General features: G+C 30.2%; 2 protein-coding genes across 7 annotated transcripts in view; one reads left to right on the top strand and one right to left on the bottom strand.

The window, feature by feature from the left end:
- Positions 1-8093, top strand: part of LOC108550401 (echinoderm microtubule-associated protein-like 2) — a 122476-nt gene extending 114383 nt beyond the window's left edge. For 3 of the 6 annotated variants that reach the window (XM_017904146.1, XM_017904145.1, XM_017904142.1), the window contains 4 exons: positions 2205-2321; positions 5608-5695; positions 6551-6777; positions 7438-8093. In XM_017904146.1, the coding sequence (XP_017759635.1) occupies positions 2205-2321; positions 5608-5695; positions 6551-6777; positions 7438-7566 (561 nt within the window). In that variant the 3' untranslated portion in view covers positions 7567-8093. The remainder of the gene's footprint in view (positions 1-2204; positions 2322-5607; positions 5696-6550; positions 6778-7437) is intronic. The other 3 variants (XM_017904143.1, XM_017904140.1, XM_017904141.1) reach the window with 1 other exon arrangement.
- An 8132-nt stretch (positions 8094-16225) lies between these two features.
- LOC108550398 (optineurin) lies at positions 16226-18150 on the bottom strand. The gene is made up of 5 exons (XM_017904138.1): positions 18122-18150; positions 17509-17894; positions 17144-17437; positions 16623-17057; positions 16226-16553 (listed from the first exon to the last, which is right to left on the bottom strand). Exons 2-5 carry the CDS (start codon positions 17818-17820, stop codon positions 16377-16379), a joined length of 1218 nt encoding a protein of 405 aa, XP_017759627.1. The 5' UTR covers positions 17821-17894; positions 18122-18150; the 3' UTR covers positions 16226-16376.
- Between the last annotated feature and the right edge of the window lie 239 nt (positions 18151-18389).

The following is an 18389-nucleotide window of genomic DNA, read 5'->3' as shown; positions in this document are numbered from 1 at the left end:
AATTTCATTTTAATATTCTACATTGCACATAACCTTACTGTATTTAAGTACTTATATATGTATACACGTATAGTCCTAGACTTTGGTGTCACTCGTTGTCTCACTCCTTTACTCTATTTCCTTATCTGTCCTCTGTCTTTCTCCTTAAAGTCCTCTCGAAATCTCTTATATAGTCGCATATTTCAAGATTGATTTTTCCTGTTATAAGCCTTCTCCAATTATTATTTTTCCTACGTCTACTTTTCTCGTCGCTTCATCCACGTTTCTATTTATTTCTTTCTTTACCAGCTTTCCCAGCTTCTTGAAAATCTAAGCGTGTTCCAAGTTTTCCTTCCCATTACCGCACAGCCTACATTCTTCGTCCTGGTATTCTTTATTTCCCGCCCTGCCGATATTTCCGCACCTATTACGTGCTCATTGCTCTTTGTACATGTTGTTTCCGCTTCCACTCTTTCTTCACACATTGAGCGCCGGCGACATATGGGACATTTAAAGCCTGAGCACCGGCTTCATTCGCTTGTTTCCGAGCAACGAGTAGCTAAAGAAAATATTTAAAACTTATACATTTTCTTAAAATACTATATTTTGATTGCATATTCGTCATTCTGTGGGCATTTCACTATTACTAGAATCATCGGAATCACTCGAATATTGTAATGGAACGGCTCTTGATATTCTCCTTGGACCCAAATCACTATCACTGTCCTCGACTTGTGTGTCAGAATCTTCTCAATGTATCGAATAATCTGATAGAGGGTCAGCAATATACTCGTTAAAAACTTCGCTCATATTATATGGGTAAAAAGTCACAGAATAATAAGACTTATTATATTGTTCAACGAAAAGCGTAAACCTACGAAAGGGGTACTAACTAAGGAATACTCTGCTTGAGAGTGATTCTCGCTTTGATTGTTTCTGAACCATCGTATACGTTTTATTTTCGGAGTATAACAAATGCAGATTGTCGTAATCGTGACAAGTGAATGCAAATTGACGTGTAAGACATCCATACAAGCAAAAAAAATCCTCATCGTCGTGAGGGTGAGGGTCAAGTGACAAACTTAGAAACCCGCGTTTTCACGGGACCGGTGCTCAATGTGTTAAGGTGTTTATACTTTGACCAGTGGTTAGATTTTCCTATTTTGCTCCAATTCTTCTGGATTAGCTGGTCTCTTCTGATATTCCATCCAAGTTGTAGCTGTTGCTTTAGTTTGTCTGTATCACTTTCTACTCTCTTTCTTGCTTTTACCCCTATTGAGGGTCTTTCTATCTCCGTTCTCCAACACATTATATTAAAATATTAAAATATATTTTCGCATGAAATTTGTATTTATCAGCACAGGAAAAGAATTCTTGGACAATAAATTTCAGAAATTAATTAAAGAATGTGTATATCGTCAATAGGTCGACCGCAATTAGCGACGGTTAATGACGAACCAAATTTCTTGAGGAACTTGTGTTTATAGTGGACTGTATATTTTGTAATTGTTCCGGTTAACTCTCCTGAACTCTTCGAATGTTATTTGCTGACTGACTGGCACTGACCTAACTAACTTGTGCGATGCACGATCTTTCGGAGCCTATGGTTTCCAAAGGGAAATCGGTTTTTCCATTGGTGGTTGACAGGACCAAGGGTGGTCCCTCGGTCCGCGAATCAGATGCCCCCAAAGAAGGAAGGACCGTTTTCCGCGGTGACATCGCACATGGCCTGGTCCCTTTCTTTGCAGGCCTATTGTCAGCCAAATCCTAAGTGCTGTTGCCTGCTTTCTAACATTAATGGCTAAAGAAAGCCTCGTGTCCGGTGACCCGAGGGAAATAAAGAATTGTTTGAAAATGCATTGAAAATGAAGATAGAAAGGACACGGAACTTGAACTAAAACAGCAATTAGAATCTGGCTGCCAGAAGACCCTAACGGTCTTCTGGGTCTATTCTAATCAAGGGCCGAACAAAATACCGGCACGACATTCCAAGGCTTAACAGAATGATTAAAAAGGTAATAGATTGCATCGAGTCATAGTAGTGCTCAACGTTTAACTTCGTTACTTTGTACTTTGCAAGGTCGTTGACTTTGGAGACACGATAAATCGTAGTAATAAATTGCTGAAGTTTCTAAAATGAACTTCGTTGTAATTGTTTCATTTTCCAGTACGATTAATTTCGTTCAGCTATGGAACAAGTAATTGATTTCGTAATTCACTTTCAGGTCGTTCAATTTTCACCAGACGGCACGCTACTAGCGTTGGGTTCCAGAGATAACTACATTTATATTTACCAAGTAAATGAAGACGCGACCAAGTATAGCAGAGTCGGACGATGTATGGTAAGATATTACTCTCTTTCTCACGAATCTTTTTAAATTCGCAGTAACTTACGGAAAAAAGATGTTACATAAATCGTTCTAACATTTTATCTGATAAAATTAAAAGAGAAAATGAGGTATACATTTTTGTTCATGAGTATTATTTCTCCATTTTTCCAACATTGAAAGCTGATTAAAATGGAGAACTATTTGCTGCAGATTTTTATTATTAAGCCTATTATTATTATATCTATTATTATATTTATAAAACTATTAATAGGATATTAAAAAATTTGTTTTGGAACATTAAATTTGTAAGAAATTATTTTCTCCAAATAATGTCCATGATTATTATGAATAAAATTTGAAATGGTATGAAAAAGAAGCATAAATGATTCGAATTCGCATCAATAACGATCTAAAGAAGTATCATAAGTGAAGAATTAAAAAGTTGAATAAAACTAAATTAAAAATTCTTAATTTGATATTATTGAAATTAAAATTACATTAAAATTGTATACCTTAAAATGAAAATAAAATTTTTAATCGATGAGGTTTCTGCGTTATTATCGAATACGTACGTGAAATCTTCGTATTTGTAGATTTCGAGCAGGATAATAATTCTTAATACGTTAAATATACGTAAATATTTTTAATAACTCAAATTTTTAACGTGTGAAGTTCTCTTAAATCGTGTTAAGTATCTTAAATAATTCTAGTAAATCTAATTCTTAGTGTATTTAACCTCCTTAGAGTCTTAAATAATTCTAATTCTTAGTTTATTTTGTCTACTTAGTATGTTAAGTATTATTAGTAATATTAGTGTCCCAATACTCATGAACAGAGATGTATATACATGTATAATGAAACATAAATTTCGTAATGTATATACATATATATATGTGTTATATTAATATTACATATTACTATTATTCATATTTTCTAATCTATGAACTTTCCAAAATTTCATTTGGCTATATATACTTATCCTTGCTTGGTGTTTAATAAATTTTTACTGTTATAAATAATTGATTAAATGTACAAATGTATACTTAATAATCTTCCCAAATGTTTTCTTCTCAAAAAAAAATTTTAATAAGTGTTATAATTTGAAACTGTATGTTCAGTAAAATTTGTATTTTTACATTTTGAGTACGCCAAAAATGATATATAAACCGCTAAAAAATTTTATATTCATTGATGTAGAATATTTAAGAAAATTTTAAAGTGATACGAAGCTGTACAAAATTGCTTTCATAGTGTTATAAAATTTGTCGTTGTCATACCATTTTTGTATATAAAACTCACTGTGTAGTCGCCATGTTTTTTAATGTTCATTTGTTTGATGTTCTGAAACAACGACATGAATTACCTTCATGTATAAGCATGCAGTAACATAATCGGATATTATAAAATACGAAAATGATCTGTTTTTAATGATATTTAATTAGAACATTTTCACATGGAACAGGTGATTCAATGGATCATTTTCAGTTTGTGAACCATAAATGTATTTAGAATAAATTTAGATCCGCATTCGTTGTAAAAGTTTCATTGTTCATTACTCGTTCTATTGTGCTGTTTGTTTAAAAAAGAAAGTGAACAAATTATCGATATTGTGATATTTTAGTAAATTATTTTATTTGTATTTCTATTCAATCATAATATTAATATTTATTAAAATTATTAATACAATATTACTAATATTTTGATATTTTCAATATTAATACTATATAACATTAAGAAAGTGAACAAAATATCGACATTGTAAATTGATTTTTTAGTAAATTATTTTATTTATATTGCTATTCGATCATAATATTAATATTTATTAAAATTAGTAATGCATTATTACTAATATTTTGATATTTTCAATATCAATGCTGTATAACTTTAATATTAACTTTATCAGTAGAATAAATATTAATTACATTTTCAATCATTTGTAACATATTCAAAAATTTATTCCGTAAAAACTGATATGCAAAATATGGTAAGCTAAAAAGTAAAAAATGATGTACAAAAGTTTCTATTTTATTTATCGAATAATTGAAGGTTGTTAAATAATAATTTATTAAATTTGTCATCCTTCTTTTGTAGATTGTATAGTTGCTAGGAACCAAATTATCAAACAAAAAGTCAGTAATTATTTACAATAGAAATCTTAACAATTTTCTTACGATTAGGGTAACTTTCATTAACTCACAAATATTACATACATTTTTTCTTCATTTCTAGCCAAAGCGGATACGCAGACGTGCAGTAAGACATGTCTTTAGTTGATCAAAATTGAAAAAGAGACATTATGTTAAATTTACACACATTCAATTTTTACAAAGAAAAAAAGAAAATTCATAAAATATTAGTTTTCGCATATAACGATGTAATTCTTTGCATTTAATAACTTCCACATTTTAATTTTAAAAAGTTTATATTTTATACAAACAATAAGTGATAAATAAATTCATACCGTTTAATTAAATTATTCAAATTTTATACCATTGTACTAATCGATTATTTTTCTAAACAAAACATTGCAAAAATTTTTGAGTACTTAGAGTAAATACTTACTCTTGAAAGTACATAGAAATATTAATTATAAAAATATAGAAGAGAATATATTTCTACAAAATTTTCTAATCCAATATACAATAAATACTTGCAATACTGATAAATATATTATCTAAATAATCACTCAACTGATACTAACTAACATATTATTCTTTCTATAATTTTCAAAAAATTCTGGTAATAACAATAACATGCAACATATTATTGAAATTTAAATTACATTAAAATTTTATAGCTTGAAATTAAAATAAAATTATTACATAACAGTTTAACTTCACAAAGAATTACATACTTTTTAATAACTTCACTATACTATCGATATCAACACTACACATACAATAACAGAGATTGTTTCACAGTTCGACGACAAACAATCGAATGTTACTCTGATCTCGAACGTGAAAACCTATCTTTTTACAATTGTTACAAAATTTACCATTACACGATATACGATATAATGTCTCTAAAACTGATGCAATATTGCCATAGCTATTCATAGTCACATACAGGCAGATATTTCTGTTTTAAAATTGCTTACCTCGAGCACGCACGGTAGTCATTGTTTGCACAAACTGTTGACACTCCTTTCATAGTAATGGCTGCAAACTCGATTGAATCTAGCTGCTTCGAAGGAAGCCATTGACACATTTTTTTTTCTCTATTCGCGACAAAAGTATTATTTAAGTAATGGAAAAGACGTGCTTTTTCCAATTTAAACGATGAATACCTATTTCAGGGACATTCCAGTTTTATAACTCACTTGGACTGGTCAGTGGATGGACAATATCTACGTAGCAACAGTGGAGATTACGAGCTGCTATATTGTAAGTAAAATAAACGAAATTTGCATTTGTTAGTGGTGGATGAAATATGAATAACAATAAGAACAATTCTTTATTTAATTACAAAAAATGATCAAACACAAATATTAAGTATAATCTATTAATTTATATCAAATTAAATTCGTTTTCGATCTGTAAAAACAACAAAAGTACAAACAACCATTGATCGTGACTACTATGTTACAAAATAAGAATATAATCATTTATTAAAAACATTAAGTATATAAAAATATAATTTTATAAATATATAAATTACATAAAAAAAGTTGAAATTGTTACTACCTTTAGTTATATCAAAATAATAAATTATAACTGTCACGAGTACTAAATAATTTATAATAAATTTAGTAATTAAAGAAATATATAGAATTACAATTTGTTAAAACTTTAGTAAAAATTAGATATCATAAATTAGTAGATTTCATTAAACTAAGTATAATGAGCGACAAACCTACAAAATAAAATCGATAATCATTAGTTTTCTTAGCACGAATCTAAATCCAAAAATAAAAAAAATAAAAACTTACACTTGTTAGTGGTGGATGAAATATCAATAACAAAAAGAACAATTCTTTATTTAATTACAAAAAATGATCAAACACAAATATTACAAATAAACTGGAAATTTATTAAATAAATTATTACTAAAGGAACGTTTAAATTTAATATTCCTATAAATGAGATATCTTAAAGTTTTTATTTTTTCGCGTTTATCCGATTAATTTCTTCTTTCAATGATAAAATAAAATTTTTTAAATAAAATCTTCAAACTGCAAAATTTACTACTGTGTCTAAAATTGGAATCAACATTACCATAATCTCAATTCTTAATTACAGGGAATCCCGGTGTCTGTCGCCAGATTCCGCAGCCATCGATAATGAGGGATATGGAATGGGCAAGTCACACGTGTGTAATCTCCTTCGAAACAATTGGAATATGGCCCGAAGGTGCTGATGGTACAGACGTGAACAACTGTACTCGCAGTAGTGACTCAAAATTACTCGCAACCGGGGACGACTTTGGAAAGGTCAAATTATTCTCTCATCCTGCTTGTCAGCCTAAGGTAAAATTTTAAATTCATATTCGAAAATATAATATTATTACCATACTCTCTATTACAGTACTGTTTATTATTTTAATAACATTAAATAATAATAAATATAAAGTAATACGAATATCATATACATATATAACAAATATATAACACTAATTATAAAAATTAATGTGAATATTAAAAAAATTATTCCTATGTTTAAACAATTGCTCTTAATAACGTAATACTGCTTTCACTTCGATTCCTACTTTCATTCGAGAAGAATGAAAAACGAAAGTTACTAGACGTCGATTGGCGCGAAATTTGAACGTAGGTTCGCAATATATAGTCCGCAATATAAAGTTCGCAATATAAATCCTACTTTTAATTATCGTTTATTAATTTCTAATATCAATTTTTATAATAACTCTTCAAAAACTAATAAATATCTAAATTATATTTAATTGAATTATAAATAACAATAATATTAATAATTAAGTTTTATGAATTTTATATTTTGAATCTATTCCTTTTTCCTCCACCACTACCCTTAATTAAATGTGTGTAGGAGACCTCGCTCAAAAATTGATATCCAAAAAACATTATTTCCCTCTAGATCGAATTATAGTCCATTCGTGCAACGAACGAAAAGCAATAACTGCTTAACGAGAATAAATTTGTTTGTTTCAGTCGCTGTGTCACGTGTACGGTGGCCATTCGAGTCACGTCACGAACGTGTCATTCCTGCAAGATGACACGCGATTAATTTCCACCGGTGGTGGCGACACAAGCGTTCTTCAGTGGATCGTGAACTACTAACTCCGCACGACCGATGCCATTCGCGTCGAGTCCTTCGTGATCGAGTGGCTGAGAAACGAATGAAAGAAAAAGAGAAACGACGCAGGTTCTTCGATGGAAAACAAACTCTGAGGAGAAGAAACCACGCGAGGAGGAAGAAGAAATACGGTGGTCGAATGTTGCTTCGATATTCATCCCCAAACGACCGTACGATGAATCGAGTATCGACGAAACCGTCGCGATAAGTTTCGCGAAATTGCCGAAATAATCAAACTTAATCGCGAACGTTAATTCCTTTAAGTACATCAAAATTTATCGTGACGGGAAGCGAGACTAAACGTGAGTCGTATCGGAATTTTCATTGTCTTTCTTTCAAAAGTGTCCTTCGCTGAATAATTGGCTCGGTAGGTTAGAGTAGAGAACGATTTTGTTTAACCCTTTCACTTCGACAGTTCAGTCTGTATCAATCGTGTACAGATGGCGCTTGTATACGCATTATTTGGATACGGGATATATGAGCCGTTCACTGCACAAATTGATTAACTGCATTAAACAAAAAGTGGAGAAATGCAATGAAATAATGTATATTGTTTTTTAAAATTCCCTTTATAATTTAAATCGAAATAAATATCGTAGAATGCATAAATACAAATGTAACTTTCATCTAACGGTATATAAAATTTATAAGAAAAAATAGCCAAAAGGTAATCGTTAGTAATGTTACCATTTTTATGTTACTGGAAGAGTTAATCGATTTGGCAAGTGAAAAAGTAATAAATTTAAATTTTACTAAATTTTACTTAAATTCTGATAAGACGGCACTAAAAAATTCACCGTTATCATTCATGGCTTGCTAGTGCATTTGAGTTGCATTATTGCAGCGATTTACATTAGAGTACGGAGTTAATCAAAGTGACCTCTGAAATAAATTATTTATTATTCAGTGGCCAACAAATTTTTGTTGTTTAACGGTGTTAATCTTAATTATCGGGGAAAGTTATTATAAATATAAAAAGTTATGACTGTACCAAGTGCTTTGACACTTAAATTTAAGATTTTTCAAGAAGTGGAGTTAATCGATTTGTGCAGTGAACGGCTCATATGTGGGGTGTCGTCACGTGGACGCCACCTATATGCAGCGCTCGTAATCACAGTCATCTCGTGAATACCACCTATAAGCGGCGCTCTAAGAGAAAGGGTTAACGTTGATCAAGAATAGAGACATAGATGAGTAAGATGAACGTAAATGTTGCGAAGAAATCGAGGAAAAGATAGATGCAGTGCAGTATTGAATTCTTAAGCAATATTCATTCGTCAGATGAAAACAAGGTACGCGTCGTACTGTTCTGACAGAGTCTAAGCAGAGCGAAACTAGGGAAAAGATCTTGAAGAACGAGTCGAGAAGAAAACGACACAGAAACACTGGGTACAGTTAAGGGAATGTTAGCTAATTCTACGATTTAAGTGTCCTTTGCAAAACGATGACTGAAAGTCGTAACATCTAATTTCTTAGCTACGATCTTGACGCGCGATCCGATCTATTCGCGATCTTGCGCTTGAACAAGACGATGACGAGGCTTCATCGATATCTTGTTACGCGATATGGCAGACTACGTAGACTGTACGTTTAGTAATAGCGATAACAAAGTGTCTTTTGCATATTACATGTATTCACAACTATTTTTCGAACGTCGGAGCGCCGACTTTACAAACTTCTGTGACTGTTCCTCGTCTAGCTATCACTGACGATGCGCACCGTGTCCTTTCCATGCAAGCTGCACAGCTCTAGAGAGATATTTTCGTTGCAATTCATTGCTCGTATCCACGAGGTGATGGAGACTAAGTTGTCTCGGACTACCTTCTGTTTCTTCTTCAGCGTTACCTTTCCAGCCACCTGGTACTGAAGGATGTGTCCCATTCTCGCCGATGGATCCTCATCGATCCTCGTCGCGAACGTGTTTCTATAGTTTGATCAGAGTTGGGCTGAGATGGTAAAAATTAGCGAGCTGTACAACTAATCTTAGCAATTACGAAAGGCAAATTACAATGCGACCCTGTTTATCCGGCTCAGACGGGACCAGGACTGATCCGGATGATCGAAAATCCGGGAAAATTTATAAGTAATACAGTTTATACGCGTTTTATTTTATTTATTATGCATTTCGTATACCTTTCCAACGATATCGTACGTGTTACCAGAGGTAGAGAGTGATGGCTCGAGTGCATTGGCGTAAACATAGTTTCGGAATATTAACTAAGCAGCAAACACAAAAATATCACGAATTTTATCTAGGTATTTTTCATACTTCTGTGATTATGTTTTCTAATACGGATTAACACTTTGACTGCCACGTTGGTCATATATGACCGGCCACGGTTTCTCCGGTGACGCCACGGTGGTCATTGGTGACCGGACTGCTTGAACTGCTTAAACTACATTGAACAACGTTGAATGAAAATTGACAGTTGGTGCATTTTGAATATAACCTCTAATTAAAAGATACTTTGAAATAAAAAGTGCCCCATTGAACGATTAAAAATTTTTATTAGAACATCAAGAAAATATTAGAACAAATCTCACATCGTAGAAACATGTGATTTCGACGTGGCAGTCAAAGGGTTAACGAGATCCGAATAAACGGGGTTTCGCTGTACGTTGAACAATGCACGTGATCCAGAAGGGTGAAAGAGATTGGAGGACTGCTGGATAATATCATGTATTAATGAGATATTTTAAAATTAATTGGGACACGTAAGAGAAAGGAAAATGAAGTTCAGAAGTATAGTTGAAAGGGTGCAAAAATATTTGAAATTATTTTACTTCATCTGGGAATTGTGATGTGTTTATGTTTGGTTTAACATTTGTATAATAAATTACTATTAATATTTGTTTCCTTTTTTCAGGAATAATATGCATGGTTCTAGTAATAGTTTCGAAAATGTGGATGAATACTTTTTATTCGACGAGAGACAAAGAATGAACGTTATTTTGCTTCTGATCTTTTGTTAAGTAACTTAATTATGTAAATTATTTCCATGTAACTTACATCGTAATATAAATTAAAAATAAATTTATTTCACACGAGAGTTTATAGAAGAGGTTAACAAATTGATAAGTTAACGTTACCTAGCATACAAATTGCATGTGCACGCGATGTGAAAATGGTGATTGGTCATTTATAACTCTATGCAAATACATCAAGAATTTAATTTGCGATCAGCCTAGGTTCGGTACTAATGTTATTAATCCAACTTCAACTTTCTTCACCACTCACCGATAAATATGAGAACGAAACACAAGGTTTCCTAGTGACCGTCTTGCGCAAACAAAATGGCGCCCAACTCTGACACGCGTCTGATCAATGTATGTTCTGATATTACGTATGTCACTTCAACTTTGGTGTCGAATGATTGTACAGTCGAATGTAACACGCGGCTACCAGAAATCCAAAGAATCTCAAATTTGAGAATATCGTAGCCTCGTGTTCACTCTGGGAGACAAGTGTCTCGTCGAGATAAGCATGGAGCAGGAAAAAGAGTATCAGAATGTCTAGAAACCGAATGTTTAAAATTTAGAGCGTTAGGTGCAAAGAAAATGCACATAGTAATTTATCGATCACATGCTCTGCTGTATTGAAATATGATTAAACATTATAAAAACAATGTGCACAACAAGACATTTTTTTTTCATTCACTTTTTTTTACGAGGATTTTTCTTACGATATAGCAATTATATTATAAAAGATAAACGATGTTTCACTTAACTTGGTGTAAGAGCAAAATGTTCTAAGATCCTCGTATCACGTGCGAATTCTTGTATAACTGATGAAGAAAACGTGTTAAAATTTCCTTAGAAAACATTCTATACTAATCGAATTTTATATCACGAAAATTGGTGAATATACTCGAAAAAGTCATAATTTGTAAGTAAATGTTAGTTAGAATAAATGTAGAATAAAATTCAAATAATTAATGAAAAAATAATTGAAAAAAATTTAAAAAAAAATTAAAATAAAAAAAATCAAATCGTTATGAAAGACGATCCTAGTATAATCGTATACAAATTGTTTCAAAATACCTGGCACAATTAAGTATAAGGTTAATCTACATGCAAAAATAAGTCGAAAATGTGGAATAAAATTTTTTCATTTGAAGCTTCATTTTCAAGAAAATCGAATTCGAATTTGTAGTGGGCGAACGCTTATACGGCAGCCATATTGCACGCCTTCGACAAGTAGTATGCAAACCTCACGAATTTTCAAGTACGATTTTCTCAAAACTGAGGGCAAAAATGAGAAAAATTTATTCTTCTCTTCCGACTTATTTTTGCTGGTAGAATCATCTTCTGCTCGACTAAATCGCTAATCCCTATATACCGAATACGATCTTTACATAAATTTTTAAGAAATTAAGAGATATAACTTTTACTATATTTCCTAAATACGAAAATCTCGTGTGAAAATTTCTTCGACACGAAATTGAACATTGACTATCGAATTTTTAAATAAAGAATCTTCAAAAGAACGTGATCGTAAGGTACGTTGCAGCATCGAACACGAATTTCCTCAAATTACGAGCTTTTCTTTGCACCTAGTCTCACTGAATAAAATTCTCGAACAGGAATCGATTTTTCGACGAGGTTGATCTGGTATGACGTTTCGAATAATGACAAGGAAAAAGGATGGAAAACTCCGTATCGTAAAATGCCGTCCAGTAGAAACTACACATGTAGCATAATACGCAAATCGACGGGTATGCTTGTAAAATCGAACTGATCGATTCTATTTAATTATTAAACGGAACTTGATTAAGTGTACGCCGAATTTATTGCACCGTTTAATAATCAGGCTTCGTTTAATAGTTTAAGAAACGCGAGAAAATTCTAAACCATAACTGTACAACACGAATTGATTCCTCCAATTTGCTTTTTCGAAGTACACGTTTTCAGGCATTTAATACGTGGGATTCGTCGACTTCTAAGCCATTGCTTAACTCCATTCGGTTTAGTCCTTTATCCCTTCCCCTTCTTCCCTCTTTTCTTTTTATTTTTATATTAATTAATAATCAATTAATAATCGTCGCGTGCTTCTGCTAACAAAGAGCCAATAAAAGTGTATAGATTCTTATTTAATCGAAAAAATAACGATACCCAAAACGTAAACTTGTAAGAATTAGAGGATAACATAAGCGATAACAAGTGGAAAAAATTTTGCAATTTTCTGTATAGTGTTATTGGTTTCGTAAGATGAAATATAAATTATGATTATTTATGGTGTTTCTCGATTCACGTCACGTCAATTGAAGTTACAACGAACATTTTGTCCATAGCTGTAAAATTCTCGCGAAAGATGAATAACTTATGTGACTGATATTAGATAAAATATCTTATAATTTTGTAAATAGAAATTTTAACTAATTTTGGAAATGACACATTTTCTTTTTAATATATAACAGAAAATTTATTATTTTTCTTTAACAGAAGAACCGATTATTGAAATCGACAAATTTTTAATTATCGATTATTGAATTTTACTGATATTTTACATATGATAATTAAATTAATAATAGATATTGAAATTTTCTAATCATTGAAACTGAAATTTCATAACTTTGCACAAATATCTGACCAATTCATGTACAATCCTATTTTAAGAGGCAACTATACTGTTAATGACAACAATATCATCACTTGACCAAAATAATTTATTTATAAGAAAATTCCTTGCGTTCTGAAAACTGAAGAAAATTGAATTAAAAATTTTAGTAAATAAATTCGTTTTACCCATTTTCTTTTTAATCCACGGAAAATTAAATTTTACGTTCTCTTTTGTTATACTATTGACACGACTATAATTACTGACACTACATATTCGTCACACGTTTAAGCATTGTAATGGCAGAAATAATGTCATTGAAATTTTCATGTGCTCTACAAAAATTACTACAAAAGGGACATTATGATTCAAAAATTATATACTACTTGTTTAATTAATACTTAGACTAAAACACAAAAATTAAAATTAACTAAACATTCAACTATATACACACTATAATCGAAAAGAATGTATATATGAGTATATCACAATATTGAAATATATAAACAAAATGTATTCGCAAGAAACATAATCTATTAATAATAGAAGATTTCATTATTGAATCAAATTTCTGGTAGTGAAAATTCTTAAACAATTACTTATTTAGAATCATATATGTATATATGCACTTATAGCTGTAGTCCGCACTCGAGAGTAGATATTTTCAAAACCTATTAACAGCAAAAAGATAAGATAGTGATCCCAGTTAAATTATTACTATTTTATATTAATTTAATTATTAAAGAATGCAATATATTTCGTTATTTTTGCAACAGTTAAATAAAGCTTAACATCTAGAGCTAGATAAATAAGAATATCCTGCAATTTCTTAGTGCAACTAAGAACGAGATGATTCTACACGAAAAAATAAATGAAAAATGTAGAATAAAATTTTTTCATACGAGTCTTTATTTTTGAGAAAATTTATTTGAAACGCTACCTGGCGTGCGTGTATCTATGTCTTGACTTAATGAATTTAGCCAAAAATTATTATCCCCACTCTTATTCATCTTCATAAATATTCCCAATATAATAAATTATTTTGTCGAATTTTTAAATTTAATTTTTTTAAAATCAAAGCCTCGAATGAAAAACTTTTATTTTATATTTTTTACTGATTTTTTCGAGTAGAATCAGTTACAGGATACCTGTATGATTTTAAACTTCGCAGTTTTCCCCAATCTGTTAATTTATAAAGGCAGAAAGGTTATTTTAATTTTGGCAATTTTAATTTATAAAATTGCTTTCTTCCGTTCAAGATGATTTACAATTTTCCCAATAAAATTTTCATAAAAATATAATTCCTGAAAAATAATCCACTTTCTAATTGCCGAGTCAAAGTTATATTCATCTCGGAAAGCTGAACAAATAATAATAAATAATTCAGCGAAAAATGATATTTTAAGTAAATTCCTATATATTCCATTAGATAAAATAGAAAATTTTACAAACGTAAATCACGAAAGACGTGAAAAATTTACCTCGGATGATGAGAAATGCGATTCGAAAAAGTTAAAGAACGATTGAAAACTGAAGGAATTAATAAAATTGAGAACGACGCAAACCTAATGGAGTTAAGAGAGAGAAAAATTTGTAGGAGTGAGATTCAGAAATTCTATTGGAGGAATTTGATTGAAGTCGTCCACAAGAAAGTATTCCCGACTCATGTACTGATCATTATAAGTCAGCTGTAAATTAAGGTACGAAAGCAAAATAATTGTCCAAGTTGTCGATTTGTACAGGATGTATAAAAATTATTTATCACCACAGCGTATTTCTACATCTTCGGATCAATGAAAAATCTATGGAAAAAAATGTTCGCAAAATTGTCCTTAGACATGATTTTCAAGTTCAAATTTTTTTGTCATTGCATCGTATTCTATTAATCACGAGAAAGATATTTATATACCCTGTACAAATATTAGGGAGTGTAAATAGAGTAAGATCACAGTGGCGAATTCTTCTTTTGATGTCTTATATACAGTACTACTTGGATAAATGATCGTCAAACTGACCCATCTCTTGATTACTTAACCAAGGTATAGTATCATTTTTCATAAATCTGCATACTTTGAAACGGGTGATCATAGCTAGTTGTAAAAAAAAATATGTTATATGTTTCATTAAATCTTCGTGAGATTTAGATCATTGAAATTCTCCTGATAAAAATGAGTCGAAACGAGATTTTATCTGGAAAGTATTTAATTATATGTAAATGTTAACACTTATAGAAATAAATGTTCCTTAAATAAATATAAACGAAACTTTTTCTCAATGATATTGGTAATTATTATGAATCTATAATAATTTTTAATCGTTGCCAGGTTGAATCATTTTTGTCTCTTTCATGTGTATGTGCAGTTTAAAATGGTCTAAATGAAATCATAAGTAGACTCATTTTTATAGAGAGAACCTTGTGAATTTATCGACAATAATTTCATAAAGATCTAATGAAAAATATACAATTTTAATTTTCACTTCAGAGTAATTCATTGAATGAACAACTTACTGTCTGTGTAAGTCAAATTAAAAAAAAAGTAGTAAGATTGATATCACGAAATCTTGGTAAATCTAGGGAATTTGTAGTCATTTATCCGTGGAATACAATATTTCCGTATCCTTTTGGTATGAACCGTTTTACCAAAGTTCAACAAAGTAAAGATGATTAGTTTATTTTCACTCGTTGTCTTTATGTAAAATATATACATATATCTATATATTTTATTTATATCACGTCAATGCCATCTATATCTATATGTATCTTCAACGTTTAATAAATCGCCTTTATGGACAATCATTCGCATTGAGTAAATTGACCCTTCATGTCATATTTATCTATGATAAATAAATAAATAATAAATTGTAACTGTCCTTTTATGGAAAAACTTAAAAAAATCCTATCTAAACTTTAGAATTCTAAACAATAATACATGTATGCACCAATTCCAAATACAACATACTTTATTATTATAAAAATAGGTACAACGTGATATGTAGCAGAATATCCTATTTCCACGTTGATATTAAGGTTTGGATACATATATTTAAATCAGCTCAATTTTATTATTGATTTATACATTTTTTTACAAAAATATTTTGTATATGCTTTGTGACTAATATTAGCTGAAACATTCATTAACATAAATGACCATCGAACGCATATTTCGAAATCTGCGAATGCATTTTGAACACGAAAATATTGACATTACAGGTTGTAATAGATTTCCTACTCTAAAATTAATAATCGGGTACATTACAAATACGTGATAATACTTGAATTAGTCGTGCCTGTTCCTGTATGGTCGAATTTAATTCTGTTTGCTCTTCCACTAATAACTCTTTAACTGTTTTTAACTGCTTAAAATCTTCTTCGTAGATACCTATTTGGACTTGTGACAATCTGATTTCTTCTTTCTGTGTAAAAGATAAAAAATTAGTATTATGTTTATTATTGCAGACAATTATTTATTTTGTATCACTTACGTATTCCATTAATTCTCTCACTAGGTTTTTTATTTGCAATTCTTTTTTCCTTATACTTTCATGTATGATACCAAGTTCAGAAATTAATGCATTACATTTTGTTTGTAATTCATCTTTTTCTGCTTCTACAGATGCTTTTTCTTCTTGCAAATTTTTCACCTCTAGTTGTAAAGTTTCTTTAGCCTCGTTTAAGTTTTTGTATTCTATTTCAAGCTCATTTTTTCGACTTTCATACAATTTTTTTTCTTCTTCAAGATTTTCTCTTTCCTTATCAACTGCAATTCTTTCTTCTTCTGATAATCGTTTACTATTAGTATTTTCTTCTTCTACTTCTATAAAGTTTTCAGTAGATTCAAAAGTTGAAGGCTCTTGCAGTAATGTATCTTCTTTGTTACTTTCATCTAATATTGGTTGTAATTCTTTCATTATTAACATCTGAAATTCATCATCAGTAACAGATAGTTAGATATTATTAGCAATATAAACATGTAGAATAGAAAAAATATACTTCAATACCACACCATATATTCCTTTCTTGAATGGCTAGTTGGTTTAGAGCTAATCTTCATTTTCAGTTCAGTATTTTGTTTCCTAAGATAATTTATTAATTCCCTTGTTTCAGCAAACTTTTTTTTACGATCTTGGTGTATTCTCATAATTTCTTCTTGCCAGGCTACTAAAGTGTTAAATTGTTGTTTCATAGCTATGTTATTCTGTTTCAATGTTTCTTTTAATTTTGTGTTTTCTTGTAACAATTCATTTAATGTCTGATGTACTACTGATGTATCCCATGATGCTATTATAGAATTATAGTCCTGCATGCAAAATTAAATTTACAGAAGAAAATTGGTTAATTTGCTACTGTAGTTGCATAATAGATACATACTATAGCTAAAGACTTTTGTTGGATATCGGTATAAGATGCAATTGATGATTGTTGGATAGAATGTAGAGAGTCTTTGTCTAACACTACAAAAGACAAAGAATCATCTGAATCAACAATATTCAAACCAGATAATGATACTTTGGAAAAGAAAGATGCATCTTCATCCAAATTAAACCTAGCCTTTCCATTGTTTATTAAACAACCAGGACTTTGTAAATGACTTTCCAATTCAATGTATGGTTCCGAGTTAATACTCGATAACTTTGTTGAGTTATCTCGTTGTGGAAATTCTTTCTCTTCATTTGATTTCATAATTCAAATCTTAGCTATATTCGTATTAGTTTCTTGATTTTATCAATTTTATCAAATCATCGATAATGATATTTCTAAAACAGTAGTAACATATTTGGCATTCTATAACTTGAATACAAAATAGAGATAAATATATTTTTAGAAATTACGTCATTAATCAGTACAATATAAAATTTATAAATAACAGTTACTACTATATATTTGAGATATTTTATATATATATAAACAATAAAGCAGATTTAATATCAATGCAAAACATGTAATATCTTTTATATCCATTTCTTACTACATATAGACTTACGAAAATTATTATATTATAAACATGACGTTGTATAAATCCCACAGTTCACTAGCCTATAATAGCGTTATAATGCAATTATTTTCAATTATAAGATGAATAAACGTGAACTGTCAACGAAAAATAATATTTTTTAATCTTATCTTTTATCCACTTTTATTTACGAAAATTAACTTCAAGTTCGAGTTTGAGATTACATTCAGCATAACTATGCACGAATCGTAAGAGACTTAGAATGAATCTATGATTAAGTAAAATGTCGGATCTTTTC

Source organism: Eufriesea mexicana, unplaced genomic scaffold, assembly GCF_001483705.2.
Source record: "Eufriesea mexicana isolate 0111107269 unplaced genomic scaffold, ASM148370v2 scaffold2716, whole genome shotgun sequence".
Lineage (NCBI taxonomy): Eukaryota > Metazoa > Arthropoda > Insecta > Hymenoptera > Apidae > Eufriesea > Eufriesea mexicana.
This window is presented reverse-complemented; position numbering and strand designations above follow the sequence as displayed.